At 44.5% G+C, this 12874-nt stretch overlaps 2 protein-coding genes and 1 long non-coding RNA gene across 3 annotated transcripts in view; 1 reads left to right on the top strand and 2 right to left on the bottom strand.

Moving 5' to 3' along the window:
• The window catches only part of NGLY1 (N-glycanase 1), a 26640-nt gene extending 23135 nt beyond the window's left edge, over positions 1-3505 (bottom strand). The window contains 2 exon segments of the mRNA XM_082193591.1: positions 3203-3213; positions 3215-3505. Of these exon segments, the coding sequence (XP_082049717.1) occupies positions 3203-3213; positions 3215-3313 (110 nt within the window). The 5' untranslated portion in view covers positions 3314-3505.
• OXSM (3-oxoacyl-ACP synthase, mitochondrial) lies at positions 3097-11234 on the top strand. Its single transcript, XM_082193504.1, has 3 exons — positions 3097-3224; positions 5084-6094; positions 9141-11234. Exons 2-3 carry the CDS (start codon positions 5109-5111, stop codon positions 9541-9543), a joined length of 1389 nt encoding a protein of 462 aa, XP_082049630.1. The 5' UTR covers positions 3097-3224; positions 5084-5108; the 3' UTR covers positions 9544-11234.
• Positions 9579-12874, bottom strand: LOC309515621. Its single transcript, XR_014212581.1, has 2 exons — positions 11558-12874; positions 9579-11526 (listed from the first exon to the last, which is right to left on the bottom strand). It is a non-coding gene; the product is annotated as an uncharacterized lncRNA (long non-coding RNA).

Below are 12874 nucleotides of genomic sequence, written 5' to 3'. Positions count from 1 at the left end.
GATATTAACAATGTGTCAGTTATATGAATTGAATATTAATTCATGCTTATCAAAATAATAAATAAAAAGTGTTGCTGACACACCCACACTCCGTGGCAACTAGACATTCTGTTTTGGCACCCACTAGCCAAGTCCCATGGGACGTGAGTGGCACTGTGGGTTTACCCACAGAACCTAGGGCTTGCCGATCAGAAGGTTGGCGGTTCGAATCCCCACGACGGGGTGAGCTGCCGTTGCTCGGTCCCTGCTCCTGCCAACCTAGCAGTTCGAAAGCACGTCAAAGTGCAAGTAGATAAATAGGTACTGCTCCGGCGGGAAGGTAAACGGCGTTTCCGTGCACTGCTCTGGTTCACCAGAAGCGGCTTAGTCATGCTGGCCACATGACCCGGAAGCTGTACGCCGGCTCCCTCGGCCAATAAAGCGAGATGAGCGCTGCAACCCGAGTCGGCCACAACTGGACCTAATGGTCAGGGGTCCCTTTACCTTTACCTTACCCAAGTCCCAGAAGCCATTTGGCTCCTAGCTTTTCTCTCCCAGTTTCTAACACTGCTTACTGCCACATGTTATGTTCTGTCAGCATCAAGCAAAGCCTCTCTCTTTATTTTTGGTGCCTAGAACAGCCTTTAACAACATGGTGACCTCCAGATGTTTTGGACTACAACTCCCATCAGCCCAAGCCAGTTAGCCTAGATCTCCCAGCACATAATCTAAACTGATCAATATGCATGGGTTTTATTGATCTGTATTGATTTTTCCAACTAGCAGGAAAGGATTCTTACTTCTGTGAATCCTCACTTCTAAGGACAGACCCCATGTGATCGTTCTCTCTTCCTCTTCGAAGTGTCTGTCCCTGGACTCAGAAAAAAAAAATGACAACCAGTTGCTGAACCAGCTGTCATTGCCGCATAAAGAGGCTTGAAGCGCTATTTTCCCAGCTTAGGGAAGTTTTGGGCATCAAACTGGTAACAGCAATCTGTGGTATTAAATGCAGCAACCCCACTGCCCTTTCATTATACAAGTCTTTAATCTTTCTTCACAGAAATCTAACTGAAATATATGGAATTGACAGCACAATCCTGTATATGTCTACTCAGAAGCTGGTAAACGTAAGAAGAAAAAATTGATATAGGTTGTACAAAAGGAGCCTCACTAGCTATCACACATGTCTTTAATGCCAAAACCTTTCCCATTCAGACACGTAAGAACCTTATTTAGTAATGAGACCCGATACCCTTGTAAAATTAACATTTTATTAACCCTTCCTAACCAGAACCCCTTTTTGCTATTAAAAAATCCTGAAACACCATGTTATAAGGCATCCAAAATAATCAGATCTGCACACCAGATTGAACTAGAATTAGTCTGATGTAGCAACCCCGGAAGTCTAAAAACACTTCCTATTCCAGTGATTGCTTAGGCAAAAGTTTACAGAAGGAATCCTAATAAACAGGAACTAAATAGGAGTGGTGCAGTAAGCCACAACCTTAAAAAAGAAGCTACATTTCTTGCATTAAGTTCCAATTTCATTTTATTCTGTAGGGTGTGCCAGTCTGATTCTTTAGAATACCTCAGAACCAGATATCCTGGGATCTTTGAAAACTCATTTTAACTACGGTACTTAGAAGGTAGATTCAGTGTGTAGATCAACATTTGGTCCTGTGAGGGCATTTCAATTATGCAGTCTGATATGCAGCTACTCAATTAAATTTCTGGGCAGTGTTTTCAAACAGCTGTCAATTGTAAAACAAGCACTCTTCAAAGGCTGAATTTCTCTTGGTGTGAATTTAGTTACAGTATTTAGCATTTTTCAAAAGCAGTGGTTTTCCCCTCCTCCCCTCCCTTCCCCCCGTCGTAAATAATAACCTGCTCCATTACTTTAAAAGGTGGATTCTTAAGATTTCTGGAGGATTTCCACATCATTCCATACTCCACCTCATATAAACGTTCTGGTTTGGGATACCTTGGTAGTGTTCCAGATTGTTTCCTCGGGCTTCTTTAACACACCCCAGTATTTTGATTTATTTTATTTTTTGCTTGTTTCTAAAACTTTATTTCTAAAATGGCTGCTCTGGGCCTTTCTGTTGCATTCTGTTGCCTCTCCTGGTATGCCCCGCGGAGGACCTTAAGGTCCACAAATGACAACACTTTGGAGGTCCCAAGTCACAAGGTGGTTAGATTGGTCTCAACTAGGGCCAGGGCCTTTTCAGTACTGGCCCTGACTTGGTGGAACGCTCTGTCATAAGAGACTAGGGCACTGTGGGACTTGACATCTTTCTGCAGGGCCTGCAAGACAGAGCTGTTCTGCCTGGCCTTTGGTTTGGACTCAGTCTGACCCTTATGGTTTTGATCTATGGGCTACTTTTAAAACGAGGCTGCATTTTAACCTGTATTTTAAATTGCCCCCCCCCCATTATGTTTTTACTGTAATTTTACTGGTGTAAGCTGCCCTGAGCCCGACTCTGGCTGAGGAGGGCAGGGTATAAATAATTTATGATTATGATTATTAATTCTGACATCAGTACCCGGAGATCTCAACTCTCTGGCCTGAAAGCACCATAACAAATTCAGTGGAGAAGGAAATGCACTCTGCATATCCACAGAGGTTTTCTAATTTATTATCACTCCCGGGGTCTCTAATCTGCATGTGGAAACACAATCTGCATGTGGAAACTCTAATCTGCCTGCCAACACAAACAGGTTCTTCAAAATTAAGATCTACCAGGAATGCAGATGGGAAGGCTCCATATCACAGTAGGCCAGAAGCATGTGCCTCATAGTTCAATAGGAGCACTGAGATGCAACTTCATATTATATTATATATACTATTATATATTATTTATACACCCTGATGCAATGAATGGGCACAATGGTAAGGCCACACAGCAGAAGCAATTGCAAGACAGGGGGCTTCGCGACTGCTATTTTTAAGCAACTGGCCCCACAGGAGGGAAAGATCTGGTTGCAGCTGACCCAACGCAACATGGGCAAACCGATACTCTGAGTAAACAGGGCAACGTCAAGGCAATCACTGCCTCGCCCGCCCGCGGCACTACACCCAGCTCTTCCATCCATGGTCCAAAAGCTTTTATTTACCAAGACGCGCCGCCGTATCCCGGCGGCCTCCGCGAGGAGACGACACAGGCGCAAACCGTCTCACCACCCTCGGCACTGTTGTTTGCCGGGCCCGTCCGCACCCCCTCACCTGATGCTATTTAGCCGCATAGGTAAGCAGCAAACGGGAGGCCTCTAAAAACGTCTCTGTGGGATTCAGGGACGAGCGCGTCGCTGCGGAGGGTCCCAGGGCGGCCGCCATCCTCCCACAGCGGCACTTGACCACCCCGGGTGTCTTTGCCAGCGAGCAAGGAAGTTGGACTTTGCTGTGCGCCCGCCCGCACTCAATTCGGGATAAAGCTGCCTCGAGCGGCGGCGGCGACTCCAGAAAGTGAGGCGAGCGGGCGGAATCCTCCCTCCCCTTTCAGAAACTTCTGTGAACGCGGCGACGTTTTCGCTCCGCCCCTGCGCGTTGGTTTATTTATTTATTTTTTAGGGTTGTTGAGCATGCGCAGTAGCGAGAATGACGCCACTGCCATCACATTCGAAACTCTAGTCTAGACCTTTATAAAGCTCAAGAACCAGCTTCTTTCTGGTTGTTATTTTCACCTGAAATGCGAGTGGCCAGACTGTTAGGCGCTCCCTTTGGGTTAGAAAGAAATCAGGCTCCCTATAACAATAGGGATTTCCCAGGTTCTGCATTTGCCAGGTTGATTTGTTGAAGGATATATTGATCTGCTTTATGCTGTGATCTCATGGTTATGTTTTTGCAAAATAACATGTTTAGTATTTTAGCCCCGCCCCCTAAAATGTGACCCATTTATTTGGGTCAGTCGTGTCAGGTTTTGTCATTTGTGTGTGCCCAAGGTAATCCAGTGAGTTTCATGACTGAGCAGAGATCTGAACCCTCATCTCCCAGGTCCTAGTCTGACCACTACACCACACTGGGTCCTTGTCAGAGAAAAGACAGGAAGGGAAACAAGTATATGAACTAATTTGTCCAAGCTTTAGAATACTCTGCAGTGCAAACTGAATTGCTGATGCTATAGTTAGTTATTGTACCAATTATTTTGATTATTTGTCTCATCTGCCAACTATATCATAGCGATGTCTCCTAGCAAACTGTGACCTAATAAGTTATTGTAAGCAATTTCAGTTCAAGCCCTGCAAAGGCTGTATATTGGGACTGAAATATACAGCCTTTGCAGGGTTCCAACTGAAATTGCTTTACCTCTTAATTGATTCCCATCTTCACAAGAGAGCTGAGCAAGGTCAAGTTCCAATTTCAGAGAGTTTCTTGAGCAGGTAGCATAAGAGCAGATGGGCCTTTCTAAAAAATATTGACTTCGAAGCTGCCATGTACATTTTAATTCTTGTGTATTGACCCATTCATTATTTCGGCATGTAGCCCAAAGGACAATTTCAGCATTGTTCTGTGTTAGAATAATTTGGAAGTACAGTGGTACCTCAGGTTACATATGCTTCAGGTTACATACGCTTCAGGTTACAGACTCCGCTAACCCAGAAATAGTGCTTCAGCTTAAGAACTTTGCTTCAGGATGAGAATAGAAATTGTGCTGCGGCGCGGCAGCAGCAGGAGGCCCCATTAGCTAAAGTGGTGCTTCAGGTTAAGAACAGTTTCATGTTAAGAACGGACCTCCGGAACGAATTAAGTACTTAACCTGAGGTACCACTGTATGGTCACCAGGCCTTAAAAAGTCCCATATCCCTGGTATCCAAGGCTTTTTTTTTAGCCGGAACTCACCAGAACTCTGTTCCAGCACCACTCCGTTGGGTGCCATTACTATTATAAGAGAACAAGGGAGGCATTCATGGTGAGTTCCGGCACCTCTTTTTCTAGAAAAATAGCACTGCTCGTATCAAATTGCAACCAAAAAATTCTTTAAATGAAAAACAGGCATGGATTAGAAAGAACATCTTTGTTTCTTTTAAATGTAGTGCACCCACAGTTTTTCTCCACAACTGATTCCGTAACAGTTAAGAATAGTAGAGTTGTCTTTTTGTCCTACAGGAATTCATTTCTGAAAACTGCCGCCATGCTTCCCCACTTCTCAAGAGATGTCTTAAAAACAGCATGCCTCAATCTTCAAGGTTCCCAAGTACATCAGCGTTTGAGAATCGTGAGAAAGCCTTTGAGCACGGGCGCAACTCCTCGCAGCCGAAGGAGAGTGGTTGTCACAGGCATTGGGTTGGTGTCGCCCCTGGGTGTTGGAACGCAACTTGTGTGGAACAACCTTCTCCAAGGAAATTGTGGGATCGTTGCTCTTGAAGGGGAGGAATATTCGGCCGTCCCATGTAAAATAGCCGCCTGTGTGCCGAAGGGAGTTAGCGAGGGCCAGTTTCACAGAGAAAGCTTTGTGTCAAAATCAGAGAGCAAGGCCATGTCATCTGCCACCATCATGGCCATAGCTGCTGCCGACTTAGCAATAAAAGACTCTGGGTGGCATCCACAATCTGAACTGGACCATTTGAATGCTGGTGTGGCAATAGGGATGGGAATGGTTCCGCTGGAAGACATTTCTGACACGGCCTCCATGTTCACAACAAAGGGTTACAACAAAGTCAGCCCGTTCTTTGTTCCAAAGATCTTGGTCAATATGGCGGCAGGTCATATTAGCATCAGATACCAGCTGAAGGGACCCAACCATGCAGTATCCACGGCCTGTACCACAGGAACACATGCTGTCGGAGACGCCTTTCGATTTGTAGCCTACGGTGATGCTGATGTGATGTTGGCTGGGGGGACGGAGGCTTGCATTAGCCCCTTGTCTCTAGCCGGGTTTGCCAGAGCTCGGGCTCTGGCCACTAGCTTTAACTCAAGCCCCCAGCTGGCTTGCCGGCCATTCCACTCGCTGAGGGAGGGATTTGTCATGGGAGAAGGTGCCGCCATTTTGGTTTTGGAAGAATATGAGCACGCTGCACGGAGAGGAGCTAAACTGTATGCAGAAATTTTGGGCTACGGACTCTCAGGTGACGCTTGCCACATAACAGCCCCTAATCCAAATGGGGATGGTGCCCTCAGGTAAAAACCACATTTAAATGATTGTTAAGTTGTTTTCTATATTGGGAATCAATCCATACATTAGAAATTCCCTAATGTTTAATACTTATTTTTGAACTTCCCAGCCCAGTCTGGAAGCTGTCATATACTGAGTCAGACTGGCTTATCGAGCTCCACATTCACTGGTATTGACTGCTGTCCAGGGTTTCAGGCAGCAGTCTCTCCTAGCCCTACATTGAAATGTTGGAAATTGAACATAGGACTGTTTGTACACAAAGCTTGTGCTCTAGCACTCAGCCATGGCTCTGCAGTGTACTCTGAATTCTGTGACATGTTAACAACAACAACAATTCATTATTTATACCCCGCCCATCTGGCTGAGTTTCTCCAGCCACTCTGGGCGGCTCCCAACAGAATATTAAAAATACAATAAAGAATCAAAGATTTAAAACTTCCCTGTACAGGGCTACCTTCAGATGTCTCCTAAAAGTCAGATAGTTGTTTATTTCCTTGACATCTGATGGGAGGGCGTTCCACAAGGCGGGTGCCACTACCGAGAAGGCCCTCTGCCTGGTTCCTTGTAACCTCAATTCTCGCAGTGAAGGCCTCAGTGTCTGGGCAGAACGATGGTGATGGAGACGCTCCTTCAGGTGTCCTGAGTTGAGGCCCTTTGGGGTTTTGAATTGTGCTCGGAAACGTACTGGGAGCCAATGTAGGTCTTTCAAGACCGGTGTTATATGGTCTTGGCAGCCGCTCCCAATCACCAGTCTAACTGCCACATTCTGGATTAGTTGTAGTTTCTGGGTCACCTTCAAAGGTAGCCCCACATAGAGCGTGTTGCAGTAGTCCAAGCAGGAGATAACTCTGCCATCAGATGTCTTCTAAAAGTCAGATAGTTGTTTATTTCCTTGACACCTGGTGGGAGGGTGTTCCACAGGGTGGGCGCCACTACTGAGAATGCCCTCTGCCTGATTCCCTGTAGCCTCACTTCTCGCAGTGAGGGAACCACCAGTTATGGGGAAACCGTGATATTTTGTCTGTCAGACATATTATTACTTGTTCGGGACCCTCAATTTATTTTTGGGCGCTCCGCTGCTCCACCTGCAAAAGAGTGAACAAAGTTTTATGTGGCATAAAGTGTATGCAAATTCTATGCAAATTTCTGTCTTCTCTTTTGAGTGCAGCAAGGGCCTCAATCTATATACAATATACCAGACCCAGAAAATCTTGTTGGCACACCTGGCCAAACCATGATCTCTCATTCAATCCTGCCTTGGAGCCAATTGTGAGAATTAAGTTAGAAAAGAATTGTGAAGCACTTTGTATCTGTTCAGTAGTCTTCTAGAAATGATTAATAATATTGCAGAAGTAAAATTAATCCCCCTTACCCATTTTGAATGGCAAAGAACATAGGACAATGTTTACCTACATTAATTAGATATGCTTGTTCAGTTTCAAAGAGACATGTCTGCTACTAGTGTTTGTGGAAATATTATTTCCTTTTAAAGATGGCAAGTAACACAGCAGAACATTCAAGATAATTAATGCCTTCGGCTCATTAGGACTGAATTTTCCACTTCGGCATTAGCTTGGCCATAGATTCTATGGAATATTTCAATTAACACGACCTAACATGCAAGACAAATGCATTTATCCCTGCCTTAAGGATGTATCCTATGGAATTGATTCGTACTCATTTTCATCTGCTGAGGCTGCATGTTGAATACAGAATGGTGATCTTGTGAAGTTGCACGATGGATGATTGCATGGTTGTAGTTTTAGGGTTTAATCGCTTTCGTGCACAGTGGTTGCATTCACATGCAACACTAAACCGTGGTTTAGCGGCACATGGATGAGTCTCCATGAAGCTGAATAGAGGGCTGAGGTCATGCACTCCTCCTCCTACACAGTTGGGAGGAGGACTTGCGCCAAGTTTAGTTTACTTTCAAAGAATCTTGGCTGAGTATTGTGTGGGAACTGATTAAATCTGCGAGCCACCTTCCTTGCCCCAACCTCCAGCCCTGGGAGCCTTTCCCAGACCATGACTTTGAGAACAGCAGAAGCGACTGGGAGGAGAGGAGTTCAGGGATAGGCTTTTGTTGTTTTTTAAAAATAATTTTAGGTTGTGTGTCCTTGTTTCTTAATTTAATCCTTTTGCATCATTTCCTATGATTTGTGGTTTTTTTATGTACAGTGGTACCTCGGGTTATATATGCTTCAGGTTACATACACTTCAGGTTACAGACTCCACTAACCCAGAAATAGTACCTCGGGTTAAGAACTTTGCTTCAGGATGAGAACAGAAATCGTGGTCCAGCGGCGCGGCGGCAGTGGGAGGCCCCATTAGCTAAAGTGGTGCTTCAGGTTAAGAACGGTTTCAAGTTAAGAACAGACCTCCAGAACGAATTAAGTACGTAACCAGAGGTACCACTGTATTGTGATTTGCTGCTATTTTTATCAATTATGAATGAGTAATTCTTTATTGTAATTTATAAGTGTAAACTGTTTACTTGCTGATGTTTAATTTTAGTGTGTACTATTGGATTCTAATGTACAGTATTATTGAACACTGCTTTATTTGGTATAAGTTGTTTATTTTAAAGGTATTGTGACTTTTTAAATAGGATCTGATTGTTACTATTAATGTTTTATGTTTTGTTATTATTTTTGTGTGTGTTGGAAGCCGCCCAGAGTGGCTGGGGCAACCCAGCAAGATGGGCGAGGTATAAATTAATTCAATAATAATAATAATAATAATAATAATAATAATAATAATAATAGTTAGACAGTGGCTTATTTAGAAACGGACCAGTTTGCTGTAAACTGGGATCCCTGGTTCATAGGTAAGGTTTTTTGAAAGCAAAGCTAAACTTGACAGAAATGCTACTTCCAGCCACACTGGAATAAGAGAGAGAAGGCAAAAGAATGTTTTAACTCGATGCTTGGTTAGGTTTGTGGAGACCCTTATGCGTGCTGCTAAACCATGGCTTAGTATTCCATCAGGCTATGAACTTAAGTATGAACTTAAGTAACAAAAATCTCTTTCTTTTTCATTCTCCTCCCCTAGATGCATGTCAGCAGCAATGAAAGATGCTGGAATTTGCCCTGAAGATGTAACATACATCAACGCTCACGCCACCTCCACTCCACTAGGAGACGCTGCAGAGAATCAGGCTATTAAAGGACTCTTCAAAGAACATGCATATTCTCTTGCAGTTTCCTCAACAAAGGGAGCAACAGGCCATCTTTTGGGTGCTGCAGGAGCTATTGAGGCGGCTTTCACTGCTTTGAGTTGTTACCATGGAATTTTACCACCTACTCTAAATCTAGATCAGACGGAAGCACCGTTTGACCTCAACTATGTTCCGCTAGTACCCCAAGAATGGAGAAGTGAAAAGCGGCGTATTGCTCTCAGTAATTCTTTTGGCTTTGGTGGAACTAATGCAACACTGTGTTTTGCTAATGTTTAGCTTTACTGTCCATGAATGTATTATTTTTTTTAAAAAAAAAGAAGATCTGTTAATGGCCTGAAAAATGTGTAGCAATGCAAACCTCTGTGTGTGTCTCCCCACTTGTCCCCACCCCAATTCATTCCTTTTTTCACTTTTATTCCTTTTAAAGTTTATACTCAAACAAACAGTAATGTGCATTTATAACGTTTAGGCTGAGGGCATCTTTTCATAAATATTTAAGAGTTTTGCTCCATATCTGCAAGCAGAAGGAAATCACAGTTTGTAACAGCTTCCTGCCCCTGGAAATGGGGGCATCCACATTTATCAAATGGGAAGCAGTATGGGTTTGTTGCTCAGTTATAGTGCCAAACCATAATTTAGAATTATATTGACCCCAGACTCGCCTTCCCTCCCTTTCTAGGCTGATATTCCCTCCGGAGCTTTCTTTGTCGCAAACCATAGCTTTGCACTTGCCTGCGAACTAGGATCACAAACCAGAACCAAACCCGGGTTTGGGACAAAGCCCAAGGCTTCTTGGGACTTACTCATATAAATGCCAAGCTACGTTTTGCTGTTATTATTGGTATTTTTTGTTGGTATTATTCATTTATAAAATACCCAAAGTTTCCTAGGCACTATACAAACACTCCAGAATAATAAAGCCCTTCTCTGTGGGATTACAGTTTAAGCAGAGGCAACACAAAAGGGGAAAAGGGGGGGGGGGAGAGGAAGTGGAAAGAAAGCAAGAACCTTACATAATTGTCATTATGATGACTGGCGTAAATGGTGACAGCTCTGGGAGGTGGTGGTCCAAATGGCAACTGGTTTCTCAGCCAAATTAATGGAGTGGGTTGCGCTGTAGCAAGGTGGAATAGCTCCTAATAGATGGCAGCTTAGGGAGATGAGGAGCCAAATGGCAGCAAGACTCTTAGAATCTTATCAGTCTTGAGGAGCTCTTAGTGAGAAGGTATAAGCCTTCTCTTCCAAAGTGACCTGGAAAGTCCAGTCATTCCTGGACTTCACTGTATGAAGGTGAGTAAAGGTGGAACACAAGACTATTCAAGAGCATCGCCCCCCCCCCCCGAGTTGTCCTCCAGCTCCTTGCACTGGTGTAAAACCTCTTGGTCGCAAACATTGCTTCAAGTTGAGTGGAGTGCTGCCCTGGATGGAAGGATGGTTTCTCCAAAGAGAGAGAGCCAGTGTGGTGTAGTGGTTAAGAGCGGTAGACTCGTAATCTGGTGAACCGGGTTTGTGTCTCCGCTCCTCCACATGCAGCTGCTGGGTGACCTTGGGCCAGTCACACTTCTTTGAAGTCTCTCAGCCTCACTCACCTCACAGAGTGTTTGTTGTGGGGGAGGAAGGGAAAGGAGATTGTTGGCTGCTTTGAGACTCCTTCGGGTAGTGATAAAGCGGGATATCAAATCCAAACTCCTCCTCCTCCTCCTCCTCCTCCTCCTCCTCCTCCTCCTCCTCTTCTTCTTCTTCTTCTTATTCTTATTCTTATTCTTCAAACAAGCAAGGGTCCTTTGAATCATTAAAATGTTTTCTTTTGCAAAGTATTGAAGCGGGGAGCTCTCCACCATATACTGTCTTCATAATTCGGCAGATGATTACACAGCACAGTTCAAAATGCATTCGCCGCTCTCATTTTGACAGCGACAGTAAAAGAATAATAAAGAAATCCTCAATAAATTTCATATTGAAAAACATTACAGTGGAAGCATGTCTCAGTGAAATGGGGGGGGGGATTATTTGTTTCAACTATTTGGAGTTAGTGCATCTAAAGCATAGACAATATTTACCCAAAAAGCTGTGTCTTTCATAACATCAAAGAAATGTATGTAGGTCATATGCTTTCTCCCAAAAACCTACCTTCGCACTGAAAGCAGACGATTTCTTTTAGGAAGAGTGCTGTTTATGTCCTACTCAAAGTTATGTAAAGAGTTCTTACATTTCTTCATCTTTATAACCTTATTTGGAGCAGGGATGAACATGCTAGCTCTAGGCTCTCACCCTGCAACCCTTGGAGGACCACTCTGTGAAACGGGGGTTATAAAATGTGCAAGGAGCATTCACAACTACAGAAGGCTTGCTTTTTCACAAGAGCGCCCTCCCTTGAGTTGGGGAGCAATGAGGACCACGAGAGGGGACAGACCTAGCATGCTGGTCCCTGGAGACACATGTCTGCAGAACGTTAAAAGGAAGGCCTGAATAGGACTTACTTGCAGCTCAAATGTAGCTCTTTGGAATTTGCTTTCAAGTAATGCATTCATATTTAGAGGTGGAGATGGTGGTCAGATCTGAGGCGAATAGATTGCTGCCAGGAATCCAATTATTAAAATACTCTCTTCTGTCGAATTAGATGCATGAAAGTGTGGGAAGCAAATTCAAAGCGCACACCAAAACTGCTATTTCCTGTGCTCTAAGGTGAGTGGCACTGTGGGTTAAACTAAAGAGCCTAGGAGTTGCCAATCAGAAGGTTGGCAGTTTGAATTCCCGTGACGGGGTGAGCTCCCGTTGCTCGGTCCCTGCTCCTGCCAACCTAGCAGTTCAAAAGCACATCAAAGTGCAAGTAGATAAATGGGTACCGCTCTGGCGGGAAGGTAAACGGTGTTTCCGTGCGCTGCTCTGGTTCGCCAGAAGCGGCTTTGTCATGCTGGCAACATGACCCGGAAGCTGTACGCGGGTTCCCTCGGCCAATAAAGCGAGATGAGCGCTGCAACCTCAGAGTCAGCCACGACTGGACCTAATGGTCAGGGGTCCTGTTACCTTTACCTAAGGTGAGTTGAGGATTGCTTCTCCAGAAGGGAAAGGACAATTGCATGCAACAGCACTCAATGCATAAAGAAAAACTGTTGTTTTATGGAGTGGGAGGAAGATTTGAACATTATTATAGATTTGGGCGTGAGCTTGCCAAAGACTGCAGTTAATTCTTCCTGGTTTGGAGAAGTCAATCCCAACTCCCTGGAGGTCTTTCTGGGCAATTTTGTTCTAGGTGCAAGCATGCATTACTGTCACCATTGAGATCTGCCAATGGTAGTAATGCTTAGGGGCTTTTTACAAAGGCTTAGAACTCCTGGTTCCCTCCCAACCCCACAGTGACTCCACACAAGCTGTCTAGAAGGTCTGACCCTGAGCTACTTACAAGATGAAGCTTCTCTTCTTTTGATCTCTTGCGATGCTTTTTCAAACTTATTTCCTGAGGTCCAGCGCCGAGGGCCTTCTGCGGGAAGTGATGTTACAGGGAACCAGGCAGAGGGCCTTCTCAGTAGTGGCGCCCACCCTGTGGAATGCCCTCCCATCAGATATCAAGGAAACAAACAACTATCTGACTTTCAGAAGACATCTG

This window comes from Podarcis vaucheri, assembly GCF_965113315.1.
Source record: "Podarcis vaucheri genome assembly, chromosome: 12".
Lineage (NCBI taxonomy): Eukaryota > Metazoa > Chordata > Lepidosauria > Squamata > Lacertidae > Podarcis > Podarcis vaucheri.
This window is presented reverse-complemented; position numbering and strand designations above follow the sequence as displayed.